Here is a 21,519-nt window from a genome sequence, read left to right as displayed (position 1 = left end):
CTGGGAGATGCTGTGGCACAGGGCAGCAGCAGCAGGGGAAGGATCCAAGGCAGTGCAGTGCCTGGGCTGGGAGGTGATGCTGCTGTGTGTGTGCTTTGCTGCAGCCCACCAGAGATGACCGCGGGTGGGTGATCAACCCCATAGGACCCAATCCTTGGTGGACAGTGCTGGCTGCACTCATCCCAGCCCTGCTCTGCACCATCCTGATCTTCATGGACCAGCAGATCACAGCTGTCATCGTCAACAGGAACGAGCACAGGCTGAAGGTGAGCAGCTGCAAGAGATGACCTCCATCCCACCCCACTCTGGGCTGCAGGGATGGGTGGGAGCTTCTCTTTCAAGCCACGGGTAGGGAGGCAGCCAAGCTGCACGGCAGGCTGGGCTTTGGGGGGCAGCACTTCTTGAGCAGCAGCCTTTGCTCAGGGCAGGGTTTGAAATGCCAGCAGAGGTTGCAGGCAAGGCTTGTTTGGGTGCACTGCACCAGGCAGAGGTGGTGGAGGTTTCTGCTGGTATCACACAAACTCCCCAGACCACCTCTGGTGGCTGAGCTCCTGGTGGATTTTCCATGCTCCAAACCTTGTTTGGTTCCAGATCTTGTTTGCAGAAGCTGAGTCGTGTGCAGGGCAGGGCTGGAGCCTCTGGCCCTGCTCCTCTGCTGTGGGGTTGGAGGGTAGAAGGGCTCTGCAGCAGGACCTTGACCCCCTGGACAGATGGGCAGAGTCCAAGGGGATGGCTTCAATAGCTCCAAGGGCAGGGTGCTGCACTTTGGCCACAACAACCCCATGCAGAGATACAGGCTGGGGTCAGAGTGGCTGAGAGCAGCCAGACAGAGAGGGATCTGGGGGTGCTGATTGATACTTGCCTGAACATGAGCCAGCAGTGTGCCCAGGTGGCCAAGAGAGCCAGTGGCATCCTGGCCTGCATCAGCAATGGTGTGGCCAGCAGGAGCAGGGAGGTCATTCTGCCCCTGTACTCTGCACTGGTTAGACCTCACCTTGAGTGCTGTGTTCAGTTCTGGGCCCCCCAGTTTAGGAGGGACATTGAGATGCTTGAGCGTGTCCAGAGAAGGGCAACGAGGCTGGGGAGAGGCCTTGAGCACAGCCCTACGAGGAGAGGCTGAGGGAGCTGGGATTGGTTAGCCTGGAGAAGAGGAGGCTCAGGGGAGACCTTATTGCTGTCTACAACTACCTGAGGGGTGGTTGTGGCCAGGAGGAGGTTGCTCTCTTCTCTCAGGTGGCCAGCACCAGAACGAGAGGACACAGCCTCAGGCTGTGCCAGGGGAGATTTAGGCTGGAGGTGAGGAGAAAGTTCTTCCCTGAGAGAGTCATTGGCCACTGGAATGGGCTGCCCGGGGAGGTGGTGGAGTCGCCGTCCCTGGAGCTGTTCAAGGCAGGACTGGACGTGGCACTTGGTGCCATGGTCTGGCCTTGAGCTCTGTGCTAAAGGGTTGGACTTGATGAGCTGTGAGGTCTCTTCCAACCCTGATGATGCTGTGATGCTGTGATACTGTGATGCTGTGATGTTGTGATACTGTGATGCTGTGATGCTGTGATGTTGTGATACTGTGATGCTGTGATGCTGTGACACTGTGACACTGTGATGCTGTGATGCTGTGATGCTGTGATGCTGTGATGCTGTGATACTGTGATGTTGTGATGCTGTGATACTGTGATGCTGTGATGCTGTGATGCTGTGGTGCTGTGATACTGTGATACTGTGATACTGTGATACTGTGATGCTGTGATGCTGTGATACTGTGATACTGTGATGTTGTGATGCTGTGATGCTGTGATGCTGTGATACTGTGACACTGTGACACTGTGATGCTGTGATGCTGTGATGCTGTGATACTGTGACACTGTGACACTGTGATGCTGTGATGCTGTGATGCTGTGATACTGTGATGTTGTGATGCTGTGATACTGTGACACTGTGATGCTGTGATGCTGTGATGCTGTGATACTGTGATGTTGTGATGCTGTGATACTGTGATGCTGTGACACTGTGATGCTGTGATACTGTGACACTGTGACACTGTGACACTGTGATGCTGTGATGCTGTGATACTGTGATGCTGTGACACTGTGATGCTGTGACACTGTGATGCTGTGATGCTGTGATGCTGTGATACTGTGATGTTGTGATGCTGTGATACTGTGATGCTGTGACACTGTGATGCTGTGATGCTGTGATACTGTGATACTGTGATACTGTGATGCTGTGATACTGTGATGCTGTGACACTGTGATGCTGTGATGCTGTGACACTGTGACACTGTGACACTGTGATGCTGTGACGCTGTGATACTGTGATGCTGTGGTACTGTGATGCTGTGATGCTGTGACACTGTGACGCTGTGACGCTGTGATGCTGTGATACTGTGATACTGTGATACTGTGATGCTGTGATGCTGTGATGCTGTGATGCTGTGATGCTGTGATGCTGTGACACTGTGATACTGTGATGCTGTGGTACTGTGATGCTGTGATGCTGTGATACTGTGATGCTGTGATGCTGTGATGCTGTGATACTGTGATACTGTGACACTGTGATACTGTGATGCTGTGATGCTGTGATGCTGTGATGCTGTGACACTGTGACACTGTGACACTGTGATACTGTGACACTGTGACACTGTGACACTGTGACACTGTGACACTGTGATACTGGGTTGCTCTGTTCCTTGTTTTGATTCCTGCAGAAAGGCTGTGGCTACCACCTGGACCTTTTCATGGTGGCTGTAATGCTTGGGGTGTGCTCTGTGATGGGGCTGCCCTGGTTTGTGGCTGCCACTGTCCTGTCCATCACCCATGTGAACAGCCTCAAAGTGGAGTCTGCCTGCTCGGCGCCAGGAGAGCAGCCCAAGTTCCTGGGCATCCGGGAGCAGAGAGTCACTGGGTTGATGATCTTTGTGCTCATGGGCTGCTCTGTCTTCTTCACTTCAGTCTTACAGGTAAGTGGGGCATGCAGACAGCCCAGCAAGCACCAGCTGCTGGGCACTGCCACAGAAACAGTCTCCTCTGCAGCTCCAAGGAGCTGTGGAGGAGACGATCCCAGACCTTGCAGCTTGACCCAAGTGGGAACCAGCTTCATTCAGCCTTCCACTCCTTCAGCCCCAGCTTGCTGTGCTCAACATAACTCAGCAATGCAGTGGCTTGGGTGGTCAGGTCTATTTCAGGCTCACTCGTGTCCAGGGCTCACAGTGAAGGCAAATCCAAGCAGAGCCTCTGCTCGTTTGGCAGCAGACAGCAGTTTGCCATTTCCTGCCCCAAATGCCTCAGAACTAAAGACAATGCCCTGAAAGGTCACATCTGGAGTACTGTGTCCAGGTCTGGGCTCCTCAGGTCAAGAAGGACCTCAGGGAACTGCTTGAGAGAGTCCAGCCCAGAGCACAAAGCTGCTGCAGGCAGTGGAACATCTCCTGTGAGCACAGGCTGAGGAGCTGGGAGCAGAGGAGCCTGAGGGCTGCCCTCACTGCTGCTGATAAGGATGTGCAGGGCTGGAGCCAGGCTCTGCTCAGAGATGTCCAATGACAGGACAAGGGTCACTGGGTGCCAGCTGGAGTAGAGGAGGTGCCAGGGAACAGAAGGGAACATTTCTTTGTCCCTGTGAGAGTGCTGGAGCCTGGAGCAGGCTGCCCCAAGAGGTTGTGGAATCTCTTCTGGAGACTTTCCCCCCTCACCTGGCTGCGTTGCTGTGTGCCCTGCCCTGGGTGCCCCTGCTCTGGCAGGGAGGATGCTCTCCAGAGGTCCATTCCAACCTCACCATGATGGAGTTCTGTGACACTACTCCCCAGGAGCTCCCTTGCCTGCTGCCTCAGGAAGGAGCCTGCCTTGCTGAGAGGAGGCTTTATTGCTTTTGCCTCTTACCACAGAAGGCACAAGAATGCTTCCCTGCCCTGGCATTTGGTGGTGGAACCACCTCTTTACCTCCAGGCTCTCTGGACCATGTTCTGATGGAGCAGGCCTCAAAAGCTCAGCCTGAAGCAGAGCATTGACTCACTGCAGACTGCCTGTGCCTGCAGTGACTGAAACCCAACACATCTCAGTGCTGGGCTCATGGTTTGCCTGGATGCTCTCTTAGGTCTCTTCCACCCAGGTGCACTCTGTGGGGATCTGGAAAGCTTTGGGCAGTGCATGTAGAGGAGGAGAGTGGGGGGGACACACCACCAATGCCATTCCCACCAGTAAAGGCTGCATTCTTCTCCCCAGTTCATCCCCATGCCTGTGCTCTACGGAGTCTTTCTCTACATGGGGGTGTCGTCGCTGCGAGGAATCCAGGTAGGGACTCAGCAGTGCCTGCTCCCTGCTGCTGCACCTCTGATGGAAGCAAGGGGAAAGCCTCTCCAAAACCAAGCCATGGAAATCTTTCTGTGAGGGCATTGAGATAGATTTGGGGAGTGGGGAAAATTTCTCTTACCCCCTAAAAGGTCATGGCCAGGGGAGGTGGAGTGCCCAAGCCTGGAGGTGTATTCTGCCGCCTATGGCGATGGCAGCGGAGGGGAGAAATCAGCACCCAACAGGTCCTCAGGGGTGTGGAAGTGGTACATGAGATGAGTGGAGGGGTGCTGAAGGGTGCCACATGCAGCTGGCAGCTGGCACCAGTGCTGTGCCCCAGGGGTCAGTGCTGGGCACAGAGAGGGGTGGTGAATGGTGCCAGATCCAGCTGGCAGCTGGCACCAGTGCTGTGCCCCAGGGATCGGTGCTGGGCACAGAGAGGGGTTGTGAATGGTGCCAGATCCAGATGGCAGCTGGCACCAGTGCTGTGCCCCAGGGATCAGTGCTGGGCACAGAGAGGGGTGGTGAATGGTGCCACATGCAGCTGGCAGCTGGCACCAGTGCTGTGCCCCAGGGGTCAGTGCTGGGCACAGAGAGTGGTGGTGAATGGTGCCAGATCCAGCTGGCAGCTGTCATCAGTGCTGTGCCCAGAGAGTTGTGCTGAATGGTGCCACATGCAACTGGTAAGCCAGGAGCTGTTGAAGCCTATTTTGGGCCTATCATGCCAACCATGAGAGTGCACCTTGGTGGGCAGCTGTTGTGGGCAAGCTGGCATCGAAATGGAGGAAAGGGAAAGTGAAGGCTGCAGCTGGGGTGGGGGTGGAGGGGGGGGGAACATAGCAGGCTCCCTGCTTTCTCCTTGAAGTTGAGACCCTGGAAGCCCTCTCCACACCTCAACAGGGCCAGAGCCTTCCTGCAGGCCCAAGTTGGCAGCTCTGCCCCTTCTCTCTTGGCAGTTCTTCGACCGCCTGAAGCTGTTCTGGATGCCAGCCAAGCACCAGCCAGACTTCATCTACCTGCGCCATGTGCCCCTGCGCAAGGTGCACTGCTTCACCCTGATCCAGCTGCTCTGCCTCGCCCTGCTCTGGGCCATCAAGGTGTCCCCTGCTGCCATCATCTTCCCCATGATGGTAAGAGCCTGGGGCTGTGCTGCAGAGGGGGATTTCTTAACGCCTCCTTTGCCTCAGTCTTCACTAGTGGGACAGGTTGTCTCCAGCACAGCTGGACTCCTGAAGTGGTGGATGTCCACTTAGTCCCCCTCTAATCCATGAGGAAGCAGTTAGGGACCTGCTGAGACACTCAGATCCTCACAAGATCATGGGACCGGATGGGATCCACCCTAGGGTGCTGAGAGAGCTGGCAGATGAGCTGGCCAAGCCATTCTCACAGCATCACAGCATCACAGTATCACAGCATCACAGCATCACAGTATCACAGTATCACAGTATCACAGTATCACAGCATCACAGTATCACAGTATCACAGTATCACAGCATCACAGCATCACAGCATCACAGCATCACAGTCTCATAGTATCACAGTATCACAGCATCACAGCATCACAGCATCACAGCATCACAGCATCACAGCATCACAGCATCACAGCATCACAGTATCACAGCATCACAGCATCACAGTCTCATAGTATCACAGTATCACAGCATCACAGCATCACAGTATCACAGTATCACAGTATCACAGCATCACAGCATCACAGCATCACAGCATCACAGCATCACAGCATCACAGTATCACAGCATCACAGCATCACAGCATCACAGCATCACAGTATCACAGTATCACAGTCTCATAGTATCACAGTATCACAGCATCACAGTATCACAGCATCACAGCATCACAGTATCACAGTATCACAGCATCACAGCATCACAGTATCACAGTCTCATAGTATCACAGTATCACAGTATCACAGCATCACAGCATCACAGTATCACAGCATCACAGTATCACAGCATCACAGCATCACAGCACCACAGTATCACAGCATCACAGCATCACAGCATCACAGCATCACCTGGTGCTCCTTTGCACCCCTCTTTATAGACTCTGGGACGAGATTCATGGCTCATTTGGCCATCTAAAGTGACCAATCAGGTTGGCAGTAAGCCCAAACCTTACCTTAATAGGCAGGAGCTGTTTGCCTGGACCCTCCCAAATATGGGGATCACTTGGGTGGACCCCAGGGATCCATGGGCTGGGGAGGGTGTGGGTGTTACACAACCTGTTTACTGCCATGGGTCCTGGCAGAAGAGCATGTCCAGGCAGGCAGAGGCACAGGGAGGCTGCTTGCCAGAGGGATGCCTGCACCACTGTGCCATCCCCTCTGGCCTCACTGCCTCTTCCTTCTTCCTCCTGAAGGTTTTGGCCCTCGTTTTCGTCCGCAAAGTGATGGATTTCTGCTTCTCCAAGAGGGAGCTCAGCTTTCTGGATGACCTCATGCCAGAGAGCAAGAAGAAGAAGTTGGATGATGCCAAAAATGAAGCCAAAGAAGAGGAGGTAAAGTTTGCTGGGTACCTGGAGCTGGAAATCCCCCTCGGGCCGTGAGCTTGCCTGCTTCCATCACAACTTGTCCTGCAATGATGGGGGCTGACCAGAGGTTAAGAGCAATGACTCCTGAGAGCTGAGGTCCCACCTTGCCATGCTTCTGTTCTTCAGTTAGCAGTGAGCTTAGTGCTGGAGCAGAGCTGAGGTCTTTAAAATGATCCTCACAATCATTCCTGCTGCTCACATCTGCTCACTACGGAAAGGTTTGGCCATGAGGCAGCCTGGAGCAGATGCTTGGTGGGAAAGAGCTTTGCCATGCTGCACTGAAAGCCAAAGCTGCTGTGGGCTGGAACAAAAGGATAGCTTGTGTGGGGCCTCTGGCTGCCTCTTTGGTTTGTCTGCACTCTGACCCCAGACAGAGAACTTAAGCAGAGGCCAAGGGGATGAGATTGAACAAGGCCAAGGGCAGGTTCTGCACTTTGGCCACAACAACCCCAAGCAGCTCCAGGCTGGGGCCAGAGTGGCTGAGAGCAGGCAGGCAGAGAGGGCCCTGGGGGTGCTGTGAGAGAGGAGCTGCAGAGGAGGCAGCAGTGCCCAGGTGGGCAGCAGAGCCAATGGCATCCTGGGCTGGCTCAGGAGCAGTGTGGGCAGCAGGAGCAGGGAGGTTCTTGTGCCCCTGTGCTCAGCACTGCTCAGGCCACCCCTGCAGTGCTGTGCCCAGTTCTGGGCTCCTCCACTGCAGAGAGATGTTGAGGTGCTGGAAGGTGCCCAGAGCAGGGCAGCAAGGCTGGGGAGGGGCCTGGAGCACAGCCCTGTGAGGAGAGGCTGAGGGAGCTGGGGGGGGTGCAGCCTGCAGCAGAGGAGGCTCAGGGCAGAGCTGATTGCTGCCTGCAGCTGCCTGCAGGGAGGCTGTAGCCAGGTGGGGTTGGGCTCTGCTGCCAGGCAGCCAGGGCCAGGAGAAGGGGACACAGCCTGAAGCTGTGCCAGGGCAGGTCTAGGCTGGATGTTGTTAGGAAGTTGTTGTCAGAGAGAGTGATTGGCACTGGAATGGGTTGCCCAGGGAGGTGGTGCAGTGCCCATGGCTGGAGGTGTTGGTGCCAAGCCTGGCTGGGGCACTGAGTGCCATGGTCTGGGTGATTGGGCAGGGCTGGGTGCTAGGTTGGACTGGATGCTCTTGGAGCTCTCTTCCAACCTGCCTGGTTCTGTGATCCCATGATTTGTCCCTTTTTACACCAGGAGTCCCAGAAGATGATGGAAGCTGCTGCAGCAAACTCAGTTCAGCTGAAGCTGGGGAAGACTGAAGGCTTGGATCTGCCCAAGCCAAGCAGGGACAGGTAAACACTTGTGGCAGCAGTGCCAGTGGCACCAGGTGCCAGTGCTCCTGGCAGGATTAGCTGGGAGAGGTGTTTGGCACAGGAGGTGATCACAGGGCTCTGATCCCCAGCTCACATCTGGCACCCCCCACACCCTCCCCCCCCAGATCTTGCAGCATCACTCACCTGAGGACAACTGCAGACCCTTGCACATGTGGATGAGTTGTTGCAAGCATGACCTGTGCCAGCTGTGGCTTTGGAACTCAGGCCAGGGCTAAACACCACTGCATGGAGCTGCTGCTCTGCAGCTCCCACATTCTCCTCCCCAATCCAGACCAGACCAAACCAGACCAATCCAATGCAGCCAAACCATGCTGAGCTCTGACTCCCTGGGGCTCCCTGCTCCTGGTGCTGATGTGCTTAGTGTCACCAGTTCCATCACAGAACACCTCTGAGCTCATCCAGTCCAACCCTTGACCCAGGTCAACACCAAACCATGGCCCCAAGCAGCAGGCCCACAGGCTGCTGGCACATCCCCAGGGCTGGTGACTCCCTGGGCAGCCTGTGCCAAGGTTTGAGAGCCCTTCCAGTGCTGAAGTATCTCCTGAGCTGCTCCATGAACCTTCCCTGACACAGAAGCAACATTTCCCCTGCTCCTGCCCCTTGGCACCACGGAGCAGAGGCTGCACCCTCCTTGCTGCCACCTCCCCACAGGGAGCTGTAGGGAGCAATGAGGTCTCCCCTCAGACAGCCTCAACACCCCCCAGCTCCCTCAGCTCCTCCTCAGGGTGCTCCAGGCCATCCTCCAGCATCGTTGCCCTTCTCCTGACAGGCTCCAGCCCCTCAAATGTCCTTCCTGAAGTGAGAGGCCCAGAGCTGACCTCAGCACTCCAGGCATGGCCTCAGCAGTGCTGAGCACAGGGGGTTTGAACCCCTCCTATCCCTGCTGCCACCCAAGCCAGGATGCCTTTGGCTTTCTTTGCCACCTGGGCACTGCTGGCTCACTGCTGTGTAAAACTCTGCTTTCAGGTCTGACCCTTCAGAGATCAACATCTCAGACGAGATGTCGAAGACCACCACGTGGAAGGCTCTGCCCATGAACACAGGAACAGCCTGAACGGGGGCTGGGGGGGAGCTGAGAGGTGAAGGACTGCCCCTGAGCGCCTCCACGCTGCAGGGTGCCTGGCAGTGCCCACTGCTGGCAGTGGAGCCTGGCATGCAAACCAGCTGCTCTCTGCTGGGCTGGCCCCACAGTGGGGGCTGAGCCAGCAGTGCAGCCACTGACTGCTTCCCTTCTTTCTGCCCCCTCTCTTTCCCCCCTGCTCCAGCACCTGGCCGTCGGGGCAGAGGAAGGAGCTGCGACTCAGGGATGCGCCGAGGCAGAAGCAGCTCTTCTCCGGGCGGAGCACTCCCAGCAAAGCCACGCAGCCGTTTGCGGCGACCCTTTGGTGTGCTTCGGGCGTTCAGCACCCGCAGAGGGCTGGGGAGCACCTCCCAGCCCAGGGGCTTTCGGTGTCGTGCAGCCTCCGTGTGTCCGTGCGCGTCCTGTAGTGCTAGAGGCGCTCTGCTGCTTCACCATCCAGCGCTGGGGTTCAGTGTCCGACTCCGACTCCGACTCCTCCTCTCTTTTCTCTCGCCTTTTTCTTCCCTTTTCTTTTCTTCTCCCCCCACAAAGATAAGTTTTCAATGTACCCAGCAACTTTCTGCTCTCTTTTCTCCCTCCTTTTTCTTTTTTCTTTTCTTTTCTTTTCTTTTCTTTTCTTTTCTTTTCTTTTCTTTTCTTTTCTTTTCTTTTCTTTTCTTTTCTTTTCTTTTCTTTTCTTTTCTTTTCTTTTCTTTTCTTCTCTTTTCTTTTCTTCTCTTTTCTTCTCTTTTCTTTTCTTCTCTTTTCTTCTCTTTTCTTCCCTTTTCTTCTCTTTTCTTCCCTTTTCTTCCCTTTTCTTCCCTTTTCTTCCCTTTTCTTCTCTTCTCTTTTCTTCTCTTTTCTTCTCTTCTCTTCTCTTCTCTTCTCTTCTCTTCTCTTCTCTTCTCTTCTCTTCTCTTCTCTTCTCTTCTCTTCTCTTCTCTTCTCTTTTCTTTTCTTTTCCTTTCTTTTCTTTTCTCTTCTCTTCTCTTCTCTTCTCTTCTCTTCTCTTCTCTTCTCTTCTCTTCTCTTCTCTTCTCGTCTCTTCTCTTCTCTTCTCTTTTCTCTTCTCTTCTCTGCTCTTCTCTTTTCTCTTCTCTCTTCTCTTCTCTTCTCTTCTCTTCTCTTCTCTTCTCTTCTCTTCTCTTCTCTTCTCTTCTCTTCTCTCTTCTCTTCTCTCTCTTCTCTTCTCTTCTCTTCTCTTCTCTTCTCTTCTCTTCTCTTCTCTTCTCTTCTCTTCTTTTCTTTTCTTTTCTTTTCTTTTCTTTTCTTTTCTTTTCTTTTCTTTTCTTTTCTTTTCTTTTCTTTTCTTTCTTTCTTCTCTTCTCTTCTCTTCTCTTCTCTTCTCTTCTCTTCTCTTCTCTTCTCTTCTCTTCTTTTCTTTTCTTTTCTTTTCTTTTCTTTTCTGTTCTCTTCTCTTCTCTTCTCTTTTCTCTTCTCTTCTCTGCTCTTCTCTTCTCTGCTCTTCTCTTCTCTTTTCTCTTCTCTCTTCTCTTCTCTTCTCTTCTCTTCTCTTCTCTTCTCTTCTCTTCTCTTCTCTTCTCTTCTCTTCTCTTCTCTTCTCTTCTCTTCTCTTCTCTTCACTTTTCTCTTCTCTTCACTTTTCTTTTCTTTTCTCTTTTCTTTTCTTTTCTTTTCTTTTCTTTTCTTTTCTTTTCTTTTCTTTTCTTTTCTTTTCTTTTCTTTTCTTTTCTTTTCTTTTCTCTTCTCTTCTCTTCTCTTCTCTTCTCTTTTCTTTTCTTTTCTTTTCTTTTCTTTTCTTTTCTTTTCTTTTCTTTTCTTTTCTTTTCTTTTTTTCTTTTCTTTTCTTCCCTTTTCTTCCCTTTTCTTTTCTTCCCTTTTCTTCCCTTTTCTTCCCTTTTCTTTTCTTCCCCCCCCCCAAAGATAAGTTTTCAATGTACCCAGCAGCTTTCTGCTCTCTTTTCTCCCTCCTTTTTCTTTCCTTTCCTTTTCTTTCATCCCCCCCCCCAAAGATAAGTTTTCAATGTACCCAGCAGCTTTCTGCTCTCTGTGACACATTCTCCACCAGTTCATTGCAGCTCTGGGGGGGGGGTCCCTGGCCCCTGATGTGTTTGATTTGATAAGGCAGGAATGATACAAGCAGAGGAGGTTTTAGCTCACCCAAAGCCCTGCCCCAAAGACCAAAGGATGTGGCCAAGGGGTCAGGCTCAGCCAGCAGGGGTTCAGCAAGGGCAGGTCCTGCCTGACCAACCTGAGCTCCTTTGGTGGTGTGGATGGAGTCTGCCTGGCACCGTCTGCCACAACAAGCTCCTGGCACAGCTGGCAGCTTGGACAGGTTCACTCTGGTATGGGTCAAGAACTGGCTGGAAGGATGGGTTCAGAGAGGGGTGGTGAATGGTGCCACATGCAGCTGGCAGCTGGCACCAGTGCTGTGCCCCAGGGGTCAGTGCTGGGCACAGAGAATGGTGGTGAATGATGCCACATGCAGCTGGCAGCTGGCACCAGTGCTGTGCCCCAGGGGTCAGTGATGGGCACAGAGAGGGGTGGTGAATGGTGCCACATGCAGCTGGCAGCTGGCACCAATGCTGTCCCCCAGGAGTCAGTGCTGGGCACAGTCCTGTTCAATGTCTTTAGTGATGCTCTGGAGCAGGGGATTGAGTCCAGCAGCAGTGAGTTTGCAGCTGGCACCAAGCTGGGAGCAGCTGTGGAGCTGTTGGAGGGTAGCAGAGCACTGCAGGGGCACCATGCCAGGCTGCATGGGTGGGCAGAGGCCAGTGGGATGAGACTGAACAAGGCCAAGGGCAGGTTCTGCACTTTGGCCACAACAACCCCAAGCAGCTCCAGGCTGGGGCCAGAGTGGCTGAGAGCAGGCAGGCAGAGAGGGCCCTGGGGGTGCTGGAGGAGAGGAGCTGCAGAGGAGGCAGCAGTGCCCAGGTGGGCAGCAGAGCCAATGGCATCCTGGGCTGGCTCAGGAGCAGTGTGGGCAGCAGGGCAAGGGAGGTTCTTGTGCCCCTGTGCTCAGCACTGCTCAGGCCACCCCTGCAGTGCTGTGCCCAGTTCTGGGCTCCTCCATTGCAGAGAGATGTTGAGGTGCTGGAAGGTGCCCAGAGCAGGGCAGCAAGGCTGGGGAGGGGCCTGGAGCACAGCCCTGTGAGGAGAGGCTGAGGGAGCTGGGGGGGTGCAGCCTGCAGCAGAGGAGGCTCAGGGCAGGGCTCATTGCTGCCTGCAGCTGCCTGCACCGGCAGCAGTTCCGAGCCTCTCCGCCGCAGGCTGTGAGCAGTTCCCAACCCGCAGCAGCTTCCAACCCCTCCTGCGCCGCTGCCGGAGCCCAAAACGGCTCAGAGCTGCTCCGGCTCCTGCCGCCGCCCTCCGCCGCTGCTCCTCAGCCCCGCCCGAGGCTCCGGTGGTGCCCAACCGCCCCCCAGACCCCCACCCAAGGGTGCCACTCTGCCTCCTCTGAGCCCCACCCAAGGGTGCCACTCTGCCCCCCAGACCTCCACCCAAGGATGCCACTCTGCCCCCTTGCCCCCCAGTCCCCCACCCACCCAAGGGTGCCACTCTGCCCCCAGCCCCCAGCCCCTCACCTAAAGGTGCCACTCTGCCCCTTCCCCCCCTACCCCCACCCAAGGGTGCCACTCTGCCCCCCGACCCCCACCTACCCAAGGGTGTCACTCTGCCCTCTGACCCCCACAGACCCTCACCCACCCAAGGGTTTCACTCTGCCCCCTGACACCCCCCCCCAGACCCCCACCCAAGGGTGCCACTCTGCCCCTTTCCCCCCCAGACCCCCACCCAAAGGTGCCACTGTGCTCCTTCCCCCCCCGACCCCCACCCAAGGGTGCCACTCTGCCCCCTGACCCCCCCCAGACCCCCACCCAAAGGTGCCACTCTGCCCCTTCTCCCCCCAGACCCCCACCCAAGGGTGCCACTCTGCCCCCTTGCGCCCCAGACCCCCACCCAAGGGTGCCACTCTGCCCCTTCCCCCCCCAGACCCCCACCCAAGGGTGCCACTCTGCCCCCTTGCGCCCCAGACCCCCACCCAAGGCCCCCTGACCCCCCCCAGACCCCCACCCAAGGGTGCCACTCTGCCCCCAACCCCAAGACCCTCACCCAAAGGTACCACTCTGCCCTGTTCCCCCCCCAGGCCCCCACCCAAGGGTGCCACTCTGCCCCTTCCCCCCCCCCCAAGGGTGCCACTCTGTGCCCCCCAACACCCAGACCCCCCCACTGGGGTGCCCCTGAGTGCCCCCCCCCAACACCCAGTCTGATGCCTACTCCAAGGTGCCATTGTGCCCCCCCCAGGGATGCCTTCTGTGCCCCCTCCCAGCGCCCAGCCCCCCCCAGGGGTGCCCCTAACAGTCCCAACCCCCCCCCAAAAGCATCCAACCCCTGCCCAAGGATGCCCTCATGCCCCCCCCCAGCAGTCCCAGCGCCCCCCCCCAGGGGTGCTCCTGTGCCCCCTCCCAGCACCAAGACGCCCCCCAAGCCTCACTCTGTGCCCCCCAACTCCCAGACCCCCCCACTGGGGTGCCCCTGACCCCCCCCCCCAACCCCAGTCTGATGCCTGCTTCAAGGTACCATTGTGCCCCCCCCGGGGTGCCCTCCGTGCCCCTCCCAGCACCCAGCCCCCCCGCCCCAGGGGTGCCCCTGAGTGCCCCCCCCAAAGACAAAGCTCCATTTCAACACTCCTCAAAGGGTGCCCCCTCTGTGCCCCCCCCCCAAGGTGCACTCAGTGTCGTGTCCCCCCCAAAATACAACTTTATGACCCCTCCCCAAGGCTGCCCTTGTGCCCCCCCCCCAAATACTCAGAGCCCCCCCCCAGGGTGCTCCTGCCCTCCCCCCTCAGCCTCCATTAAAGCCCTTGGGCCCCCCCCAAGGGTGCCCCCCCCCCCAAAAAAAGAGTCACTCTGTGCGCCCCCCCGGATTAAAACCCAACCCCCCCCCCCCAAATCCCCCCCCCAAAAAGAGTCACTCTGTGCCCCCCCCCCGGATTAAAACCCAACCCCCCCCAAATCCCCCCCCCAAAAAGAGTCACTCTGTGCCCCCCCCCCGGATTAAAACCCACCCCCCCCTAAACCCCCCCCAAAACGAGTCACTCTGTGCCCCCCCCGGATTAAAACCCACCCCCCCCCCAAACCCCCCCTCAAAAAGAGTCACTCTGTGCCCCCCCCCCCCCGGATTAAAACCCAACCCCCCCCCAAATCCCCCCCCCAAAAAGAGTCACTCTGTGCCCCCCCCGGATTAAAACCCACCCCCCCCCAAATCCCCCCCCCAAAAAGAGTCACTCTGTGCCCCCCCCGGATTAAAACCCACCCCCCCCTAAACCCCCCCCAAAAAGAGTCACTCTGTACCCACCCCCCCCATGCCCCCCCCTCCCAAAAAGAGTCACTCTGTGCCCCCCCCCCCTTACACCTGCCCCCCCCCAAACCCCTCCTCGCGGTGGGTGGGGTCAGGGTGGGGCTCCCCAACCACACCCGCGGTGTGCTCCCCCCCCCCCCGCGTCCGTTTCCCCCCCCCCAGCCCCACCCCTAGAGGCAGGATGTGGTCCCCCCCCTTACCCCCCCCTCCCCCCAACGCACACATCCCAAGCATGGAGCTCCCGGGGGGGCTCCTGCTGCTGCTGCTGCTGCCGGGGGGGGCCAGGGCAGGTAAGACTGGGGGGGGGTCTGAGCGTCTGGGGGGGTCTGAACGTCTGGGGGGGGTCTTTTACTCACCCCCACCCATGGGGCTAGGATGTTGCCCCCCCCCCCCATATGCCCCCCACTATGGATCTCCCGGGGGGGTTCTGCTGCTGCGGGGGGGCCAGGGCAGGTGAGACTGGGGGGGGTCTGAGCGTCTGGGGGGGTCTTAGCATCTGGGGGGGGTCTTTTACTCACCCCCACCCGCGGGGGCAGGATGTGCCCCCCCCCCCCCATCACTACACACATTCCAAGCAGGGAGCTCCCGGGGGGGGGTCTCTTGCTGCTGCTGCCGGGGGGGGGGGGGCAGGGCAGATGAGGCTGGGGTCGTGGGGGGGGAGTCTCTTATCGTCCTTTTAGCACCCCCCAGGGGCAGGTTGTGCCCCCCCCCCCCCCCATATTCAACCATGGAGCCCCTGGGGGGGGTCTTAACGTCTTGGGGGGGGTCTTTTATTCACCCCCACCCCTAGGGGCAGGATGTGCCCCCCCCACGCCCCCCACCCCCACATATATCAACCATGGAGCCCCCGGGGGGGGGTTCCTGCTGCTGCCGGGGTGGGGGGGGATGGGGGCAGGGTAGATGAGATTTCGGGGGGGGGCTTAGCGTCTTGGGGGGGGGGAGTCTTTTACCCCCCCCCCCCACACACACCCCCACTTAACCCCCCCCCCCCAGTGTCCTGCGAGTCCCACGCGTCCTGCGCCGCCTGCGTCCGCGCCCACCCGAGCTGCGCCTGGTGCGAGGACCCGGTGAGGGGGGGGGAGGGCACACACCGGGACCCCCCCCACACACCCCCTCCCCAGGCTCAAACTCCCCCCCCAACCTCCCCCCCCCCCCACTCCGGACACAAACCCACCCCCCCTGACCTCCCCACCCCCCTCCTCACCCCCCCCACTCCAGACCCAAACCCATCCCCCCCTGACCCCCCCCTCCCCGGACACAAACCCACCCCCCCAAACCCCCCCCCCCCAACCGGACCCAAACCCACCCCCCTGACCCCCACTCCGGACCCAAACCCACCCCCCCTGACCCCCCCCTCCCCGGACACAAACCCACCCCCCCAAACCCCCCCCCCAACCGGACCCAAACCCACCCCCCCTGACCCCCCCCCCCCTCCCCACTCCCCCACTCCAGACCCAAACCCGCCCCCCCTGACCCCCCCCCCTCACCCGCACCAGCAGTCCCCCCCCGCGGTGCTTCCCCTGACCCCACTCTCCTGCGGCCATGTCCCCCCCCCGGACCCCTCTCACACTCGGAGTCATTTCGACACCCCCCCCCTCCCCCATCCCTGGGGGTCCCCCTGTCGCCGAGGGGGGGGTCCTCTGTGTCCTTGGGGGGGGTCTTCTGTGTCCCCCCCCAAGGTTCCCATGGCCCGGGGGGGAGGATGGTCTCCGTTGTGTGTCCCCCCCCCACTTCCCTGGGTGTGTCCCCTCCCCACCCCCTTTGCGGGGTCCCTGCCCCCCCCCCGCCCTGTCCCTGCGGTTTGGCACCAGGAAGCAGCACAAACCTCAGTGACAAACAGCTGGGGGGGGGGGGGGGAGGGGACACAGGACCCAGCACCCCCCCTGGCCCCCCCCGCCCTTGTGGGGTGCTGGGGGGAAGGGGTTTGGGGGGGTGAGGAGGGGCTGAAGGCAGAAGGGATGGGGACAGGGGGGGCTGGGGGGAGGCAGGAGATGGGGGGTGGAGGGCAGAGGATTTGGGGGGGGCAGGGGGTGGGGGTTGGGGTGCAAAGGGGAATGAGATGTGGGGGGCAGGGGTTTGGGGGGAGGGGGGTGGGTGCCAGGGGGTGTGGGGTGCAGAAGGGATGTGGGGTGCAGGGGGTTGGGATACAGAGAACAGATGTGGGGTGCAGGGGGTTTTGGGGTGCAGGGGATGGGTGCCAGGGGATGTGGGGTGCAAAAGGGGTGCAGGGGATTTGGGGTGCAGGGGGTGTGGGGTGCAGGGGGTTTGGGGTGCAGGGGATTTGGGGTGCAGGAGGTGTGGGGTGCAGGGGGTTTGGGGTGCAGGGGATTTGGGGTGCAGGAGGTGTGGGGTGCAGGGGATGGGTGCAGGGGATTTGGGGTGCAGGGGGTTTGGGGTGCAGGGGATTTGGGGTGCAGGGGATTTGGGGTGCAGGGGGTGTGGGGTGCAGAAGGGGTGTGGGGTGCAGGGGGTGTGGGGTGCAGAAGGGGTGTGGGGTGCAGGGGGTGTAGGGTGCAGGGGGTGTGGGGTGCAGGGGATTTGGGGTGCAGGGGGTTTGGGGTGCAGGGGGTGTGGGGTGCAGGGGGTGTAGGGTGCAGGGGGTGTGGGGTGCAGGGGATGGGTGCAGGGGATTTGGGGTGCAGGGGGTGTGGGGTGCAGGGGGTGTAGGGTGCAGGGGGTGTGGGGTGCAGGGGGTTTGGGGTGCAGGGGGTTTGGGGTGCAGAGGATTTGGGGTGCAGGGGGTTTGGGGGATGGGGGTTGGGGGGCGTTGAGTGCAGAGCAAGGGTTGGGATACAGAGGACAGATGTGGGGCGCAGGGGGGTGGGTGCCAGGGGGTTGTGGGGTGCAGGAGGGCTGCAGTGGGGGGGTGCCAGTGCTGACTCCCCCCTCCCTCCCCCACCTCCTGCAGGGCTTCCCGGGGGGGGCCGAGGCTGCTGCCCCTCGCTGTGCCCCGCGGGAGCTGCTGCAGCTCGCAGGGTGCCCGCCCCAGGCCGTGGTGCAGCCCCAGGGCAGCGTCAGGATGCTGCAGGATGAGGAGCTGGGGGCTGGGGGGGGCCCGGGGGGGGCTGCACCCACCCAGCTGAGGCCCCAGAAGGTGCAGGTCCTGCTGAGGCCTGGTGAGGGGCAGCGAGGGGGGGGAGGGGAGGGAGATGGAGGGATAGGGATGGGTGGAGCTGGAGAGGGAGAGGGTGGGAGAAAGGGATGGAGATGGAGGGGGAGAGATGGAGGCAGATGGAGGGTGGAGGTGGAAGGATAGAGGTGGATGGAGGATGATGATGGTGGATGGAGGTGGATGAAGGGATGGAGGTGGATGGAGGATTAAGGTGGAGGGATGGAGGTGGATGGAGGATGATGATGAATGGAGATGGATGGAGGTGGATGGTGGTGATGGATAGAGGTAGAGGGAGGATGGAGGTGGATGGAGGATGAAGATGGATGGAGGTAGGAGGATGATGATGGATAGAGGTAGAGGGAGGATGGAGGTTGATGGAGGATGAAGATGGATAGAGGTAGGTGGATGGAGGGATGGAGGTGGATGGGGGATGGAAGTGGATGGAGGAGGAGGAGGAGGAGGAGGAGGAGGATGGATAGAGATGGATGGAGGTGGATGGAGGATGGATAGAGATGGATGAGGAATGGAGGTGGATGGGGGATGGAAGTGGATGGATGATGATGATGATGATGATGATGATGATGATGATGGAGGATAGAGATGGATGGAGGTGGATAGAGGATGGATAGAGATGGATGAGGAATGGAGGTGGATGGAGGATGATGATGAATGGAGATGGATGGAGGGATGGAAGGGGATGATGATGATGGATGGAGGTTGAGAGAGGATGATGATGATGGATAGAGGTAGGTGGATGGAGGGATGGAGGTGGATGGAGGATGATGATGATGGATAGAGATGGATGAGGAATGGAGGTGGATGGAGGATGGATGATGATGATGATGATAGATGGAGGTAAAGAGAGGATGATGGTGGATGGAGGTGGATGGAGGATGATGATGATGGGTGGAGGATGATGATGATGGGTGGAGGATGGAGGTGGATGGAGGATGATGATGGGTGGAGGATGATGATGATGGGTGGAGGATGGAGGTGGATGGAGGATGATGATGATGGGTGGAGGATGATGATGATGGATGGAGGATGATGATGAAGGATGGAGGTGGCTGCAGGATGCCAATGGCTGGAGGACGCCAATGGCTGGGCACAGGGGAAGGTGGCAGCTGCTGTAGCTGTGCCCACGCTGGGGGCTGGCACAGCACAGCTCTGTGACTGGCTGGAGGCTGGCACTGGCTGCCCGGGAGGGGGGGGGGGGACGACGCTGCTGAGCTGTGCCAGGGCTCTGATGCCCTCCTGCCCGCTGCTGCCAGGGGAGGAGCAGAGCTTCCAGGTGAGGTTCCGCAGGCTCCAGGGGCACCCTGTGGACCTCTACTACCTGCTGGACCTCTCCTACTCCATGAGGGACGACCTGGAGCACCTGCACAGGCTGGGCACAGACCTGCTGGCAGCCCTGGGCAATGCCACCGCCTCCCTGCGCATCGGTGGGCACCACGGGGGGCACCAGCAGGGCACTGCGGCAGGGGGGGAGGGAGGTGGTGTCTGTGGGGTGCTTGGGTGCCTCTCTGGTGGGGGCAGTAGAGGTGAGTTGGCATCTGGGGGTGCTTTGGTGCCTCTCTTGTGGGGGCAGTAGAGGTGAGTTGGCATCTGGGGGTGCTTTGGTGCCTCCCTGGAGGCAGTAGGGAGGTGAGTTGGCATCTGGGGGTGCTTTTGTGCCTCTCTGGTGGTGGCATTAGGGAATAGGTTGGCACCTGGGGGTGCTTTGATGCCTCCCTGGAGGCAGTAGGGAGGTGAGTTGGCATCTGGGGGTGCTTTGATGCCTCCCTGGAGGCAGTAGGGAGATGAGTTGGCATCTGGGGGTGCTTTGGTGCCTCTCTGGTGGCAGTAGGGAGATGAGTTGGCATCTGGGGGTGCTTTGGTGCCTCTCTGGAGGCAGTAGGGAGGTGAGTTGGCATCTGGGGGTGCTTTGGTGCCTCTCTGGTGGCAGTAGGGAGGTGAGTTGGCATCTGGGGGTGCTTTGGTGCCTCCCTGGGGGTGGCAGTAGGGAGGTGAGTTGGCATCTGGGGGTGCTTTGGTGCCTCCCTGGTGGCAGGGAGGTGAGTTGGCATCTGGGGGTGCTTTGATGCCTCCCTGGAGGCAGTAGGGAGGTGAGTTGGCATCTGGGGGTGCTTTGATGCCTCTCTGGTGGTGGCAGTAGGGAGGTGAGTTGGCATCTGGAGGTGCTTTGGTGCCTCTCTGGTGGCAGGGAGGTGAGTTGGCACCTGGGGGTGCTTTGATGCCTCCCTAGTGGCAGTAGGGAGGTGAGTTGGCATCTGGGGGTGCTTTGGTGCCTCTCTGGTGGTGGCAGTAGGGAATAGGTTGGCACCTGGGGGTGCTTTGATGCCTCCCTGGAGGCAGTAGGGAGGTGAGTTGGCATCTGGGGGTGCTTTGGTACCTCTCTGGTGGTGGCATTAGGGAATAGGTTGGCACCTGGGGGTGCTTTGATGCCTCCCTGGAGGCAGTAGGGAAGTGAGTTGGCATCTGGGGGTGCTTTGGTGCCTCTCTGGTGGTGGCATTAGGGAATAGGTTGGCACCTGGGGGTGCTTTGATGCCTCCCTGGTGGCAGTAGGGAAGTGAGTTGGCATCTGGGGGTGTTTTGGTGCCTCTTTGCTGGTGGCAGTAGGGAGGTGAGTTGGCATCTGGGGGCACTCTGATGCCCACCCCCACCCCCCCCGACGCCTGCTGTGCCCCCCAGGCTTCGGCTCCTTCGTGGACAAGCCTGTGCTGCCCTACGTCAGCACCGTGCCCAGCAGGCTGCGGAACCCCTGCCCGGAGCGGGAGGTGCCCTGCGCCCCCCCCGCAGCCTTCCGCCACCTCCTCTCCCTCACCGCCGACCCGCAGCAGTTCTCCGCTCGGGTCCGTGCCCAGCGCATCTCTGCCAACCTGGACGCGCCCGAGGGCGGCTTCGATGCCATCCTGCAGGTGGCGCTGTGCCAGGTGAGCCCGGGCACCCTGCAAGGGGGGCAGGTGGGCTTGGGGGGGGGCTATGTGCCAGGCGAGTCTGGGGACCCTGTGCCAGGTGGGCCTGGGGACTTTGTGCCAGGCGAAAGTGGGGACCCTGTGCCAGGCTAGTGTGGGGACCCTGTGCCAGGCGAGTCTGGGGACCTTGTGCCAGGTGGGCTTGGGGGGGGGGCTATGTGCCAGGCTAGTGTGGGGACCCTGTGCCGGGTGAGCCTGGAGACACTGTGCCAGGTGGGCTTGGGGACCCTGTGCCAGGTGAGAGTGGGGACCCTGTGCCAGGTGAGCTTGGGTGGCACAGTGCCAGGTGAGTGTAGATGCCCTGTGCCAGGTGGGCTTGGAGACCTTGGGATGGGTGAGCTTGGGGGGGGGGTGTTCCTGTGCCAGGTGAGCTTGGGGGGGGGTTCCTGTGCCAGGTGATCTTGGGGGGGGGGTTCCTGTGCCAGGTGAGCGTGGGGGCCCCTGCAGCGGTTGCCCGTGGGTGGCTCTGTGCCAGGGGAGCTGTGCCCCCCCCCCCAGGAGCTGATTGGCTGGCGCCCTGCCACCCGCCTGCTGGTCTTCGCCTCCGACGATGCCTTCCACACGGCAGGGGATGGCAAGCTGGGGGGCATCGTCCTGCCCCCCGACAGCCGCTGCCACCTGGATGCCCAGGGGGTCTATGCCAGCAGCCACCTCTACGTAGGTGCCACCAGCGCCGGGGCTGGGGGTGTTGGAAGACCTCAGCACCCCCTCCCCCCCCCCCGCACCTCCCAGCCCCGCCCCAGCACCCACTGCCCCCCCAGCACCCCCCCCCATTACCATCACCCCCCCATGCCTTAGCACCACCCAGCACCCATTGCCCCCCCCAGCACCCCCCACTGCTGCCTATTACCATTGCCCCCCACCCCTCAGCACCCACTGCCCCCCCTCCCACTA

The 21,519-nt window shown here is 59.5% G+C and overlaps 2 protein-coding genes across 3 annotated transcripts in view; both read left to right on the top strand.

Moving 5' to 3' along the window:
- Positions 1-9,482, top strand: part of LOC135173906 (electroneutral sodium bicarbonate exchanger 1-like) — a 39,396-nt gene extending 29,914 nt beyond the window's left edge. For both annotated transcript variants that reach the window (XM_064141114.1, XM_064141116.1), the window contains 8 exons: positions 105-266; positions 2,702-2,953; positions 4,212-4,280; positions 5,234-5,407; positions 6,657-6,794; positions 8,019-8,116; positions 9,125-9,237; positions 9,424-9,482. In XM_064141114.1, the coding sequence (XP_063997184.1) occupies positions 105-266; positions 2,702-2,953; positions 4,212-4,280; positions 5,234-5,407; positions 6,657-6,794; positions 8,019-8,116; positions 9,125-9,212 (981 nt within the window). In that variant the 3' untranslated portion in view covers positions 9,213-9,237; positions 9,424-9,482. The remainder of the gene's footprint in view (positions 1-104; positions 267-2,701; positions 2,954-4,211; positions 4,281-5,233; positions 5,408-6,656; positions 6,795-8,018; positions 8,117-9,124; positions 9,238-9,423) is intronic.
- A 5,287-nt stretch (positions 9,483-14,769) lies between these two features.
- LOC135173907 (integrin beta-7-like) lies at positions 14,770-21,282 on the top strand (the record flags this gene model as incomplete). The annotated part of the gene is made up of 6 exons (XM_064141117.1): positions 14,770-14,827; positions 15,531-15,604; positions 17,446-17,653; positions 18,921-19,091; positions 20,342-20,583; positions 21,124-21,282. Coding segments are annotated over exons 1-6 (912 nt in total), but the record flags the coding sequence as incomplete, so codon positions are not given.
- Between the last annotated feature and the right edge of the window lie 237 nt (positions 21,283-21,519).

The sequence above is a fragment of the Pogoniulus pusillus genome, unplaced genomic scaffold (assembly GCF_015220805.1).
Source record: "Pogoniulus pusillus isolate bPogPus1 unplaced genomic scaffold, bPogPus1.pri scaffold_131_arrow_ctg1, whole genome shotgun sequence".
NCBI classification, from domain to species: Eukaryota; Metazoa; Chordata; class Aves; order Piciformes; family Lybiidae; genus Pogoniulus; species Pogoniulus pusillus.
Note: the sequence above shows the minus strand (reverse complement) of the source record. Positions and strands in the feature narration are given on the sequence as shown.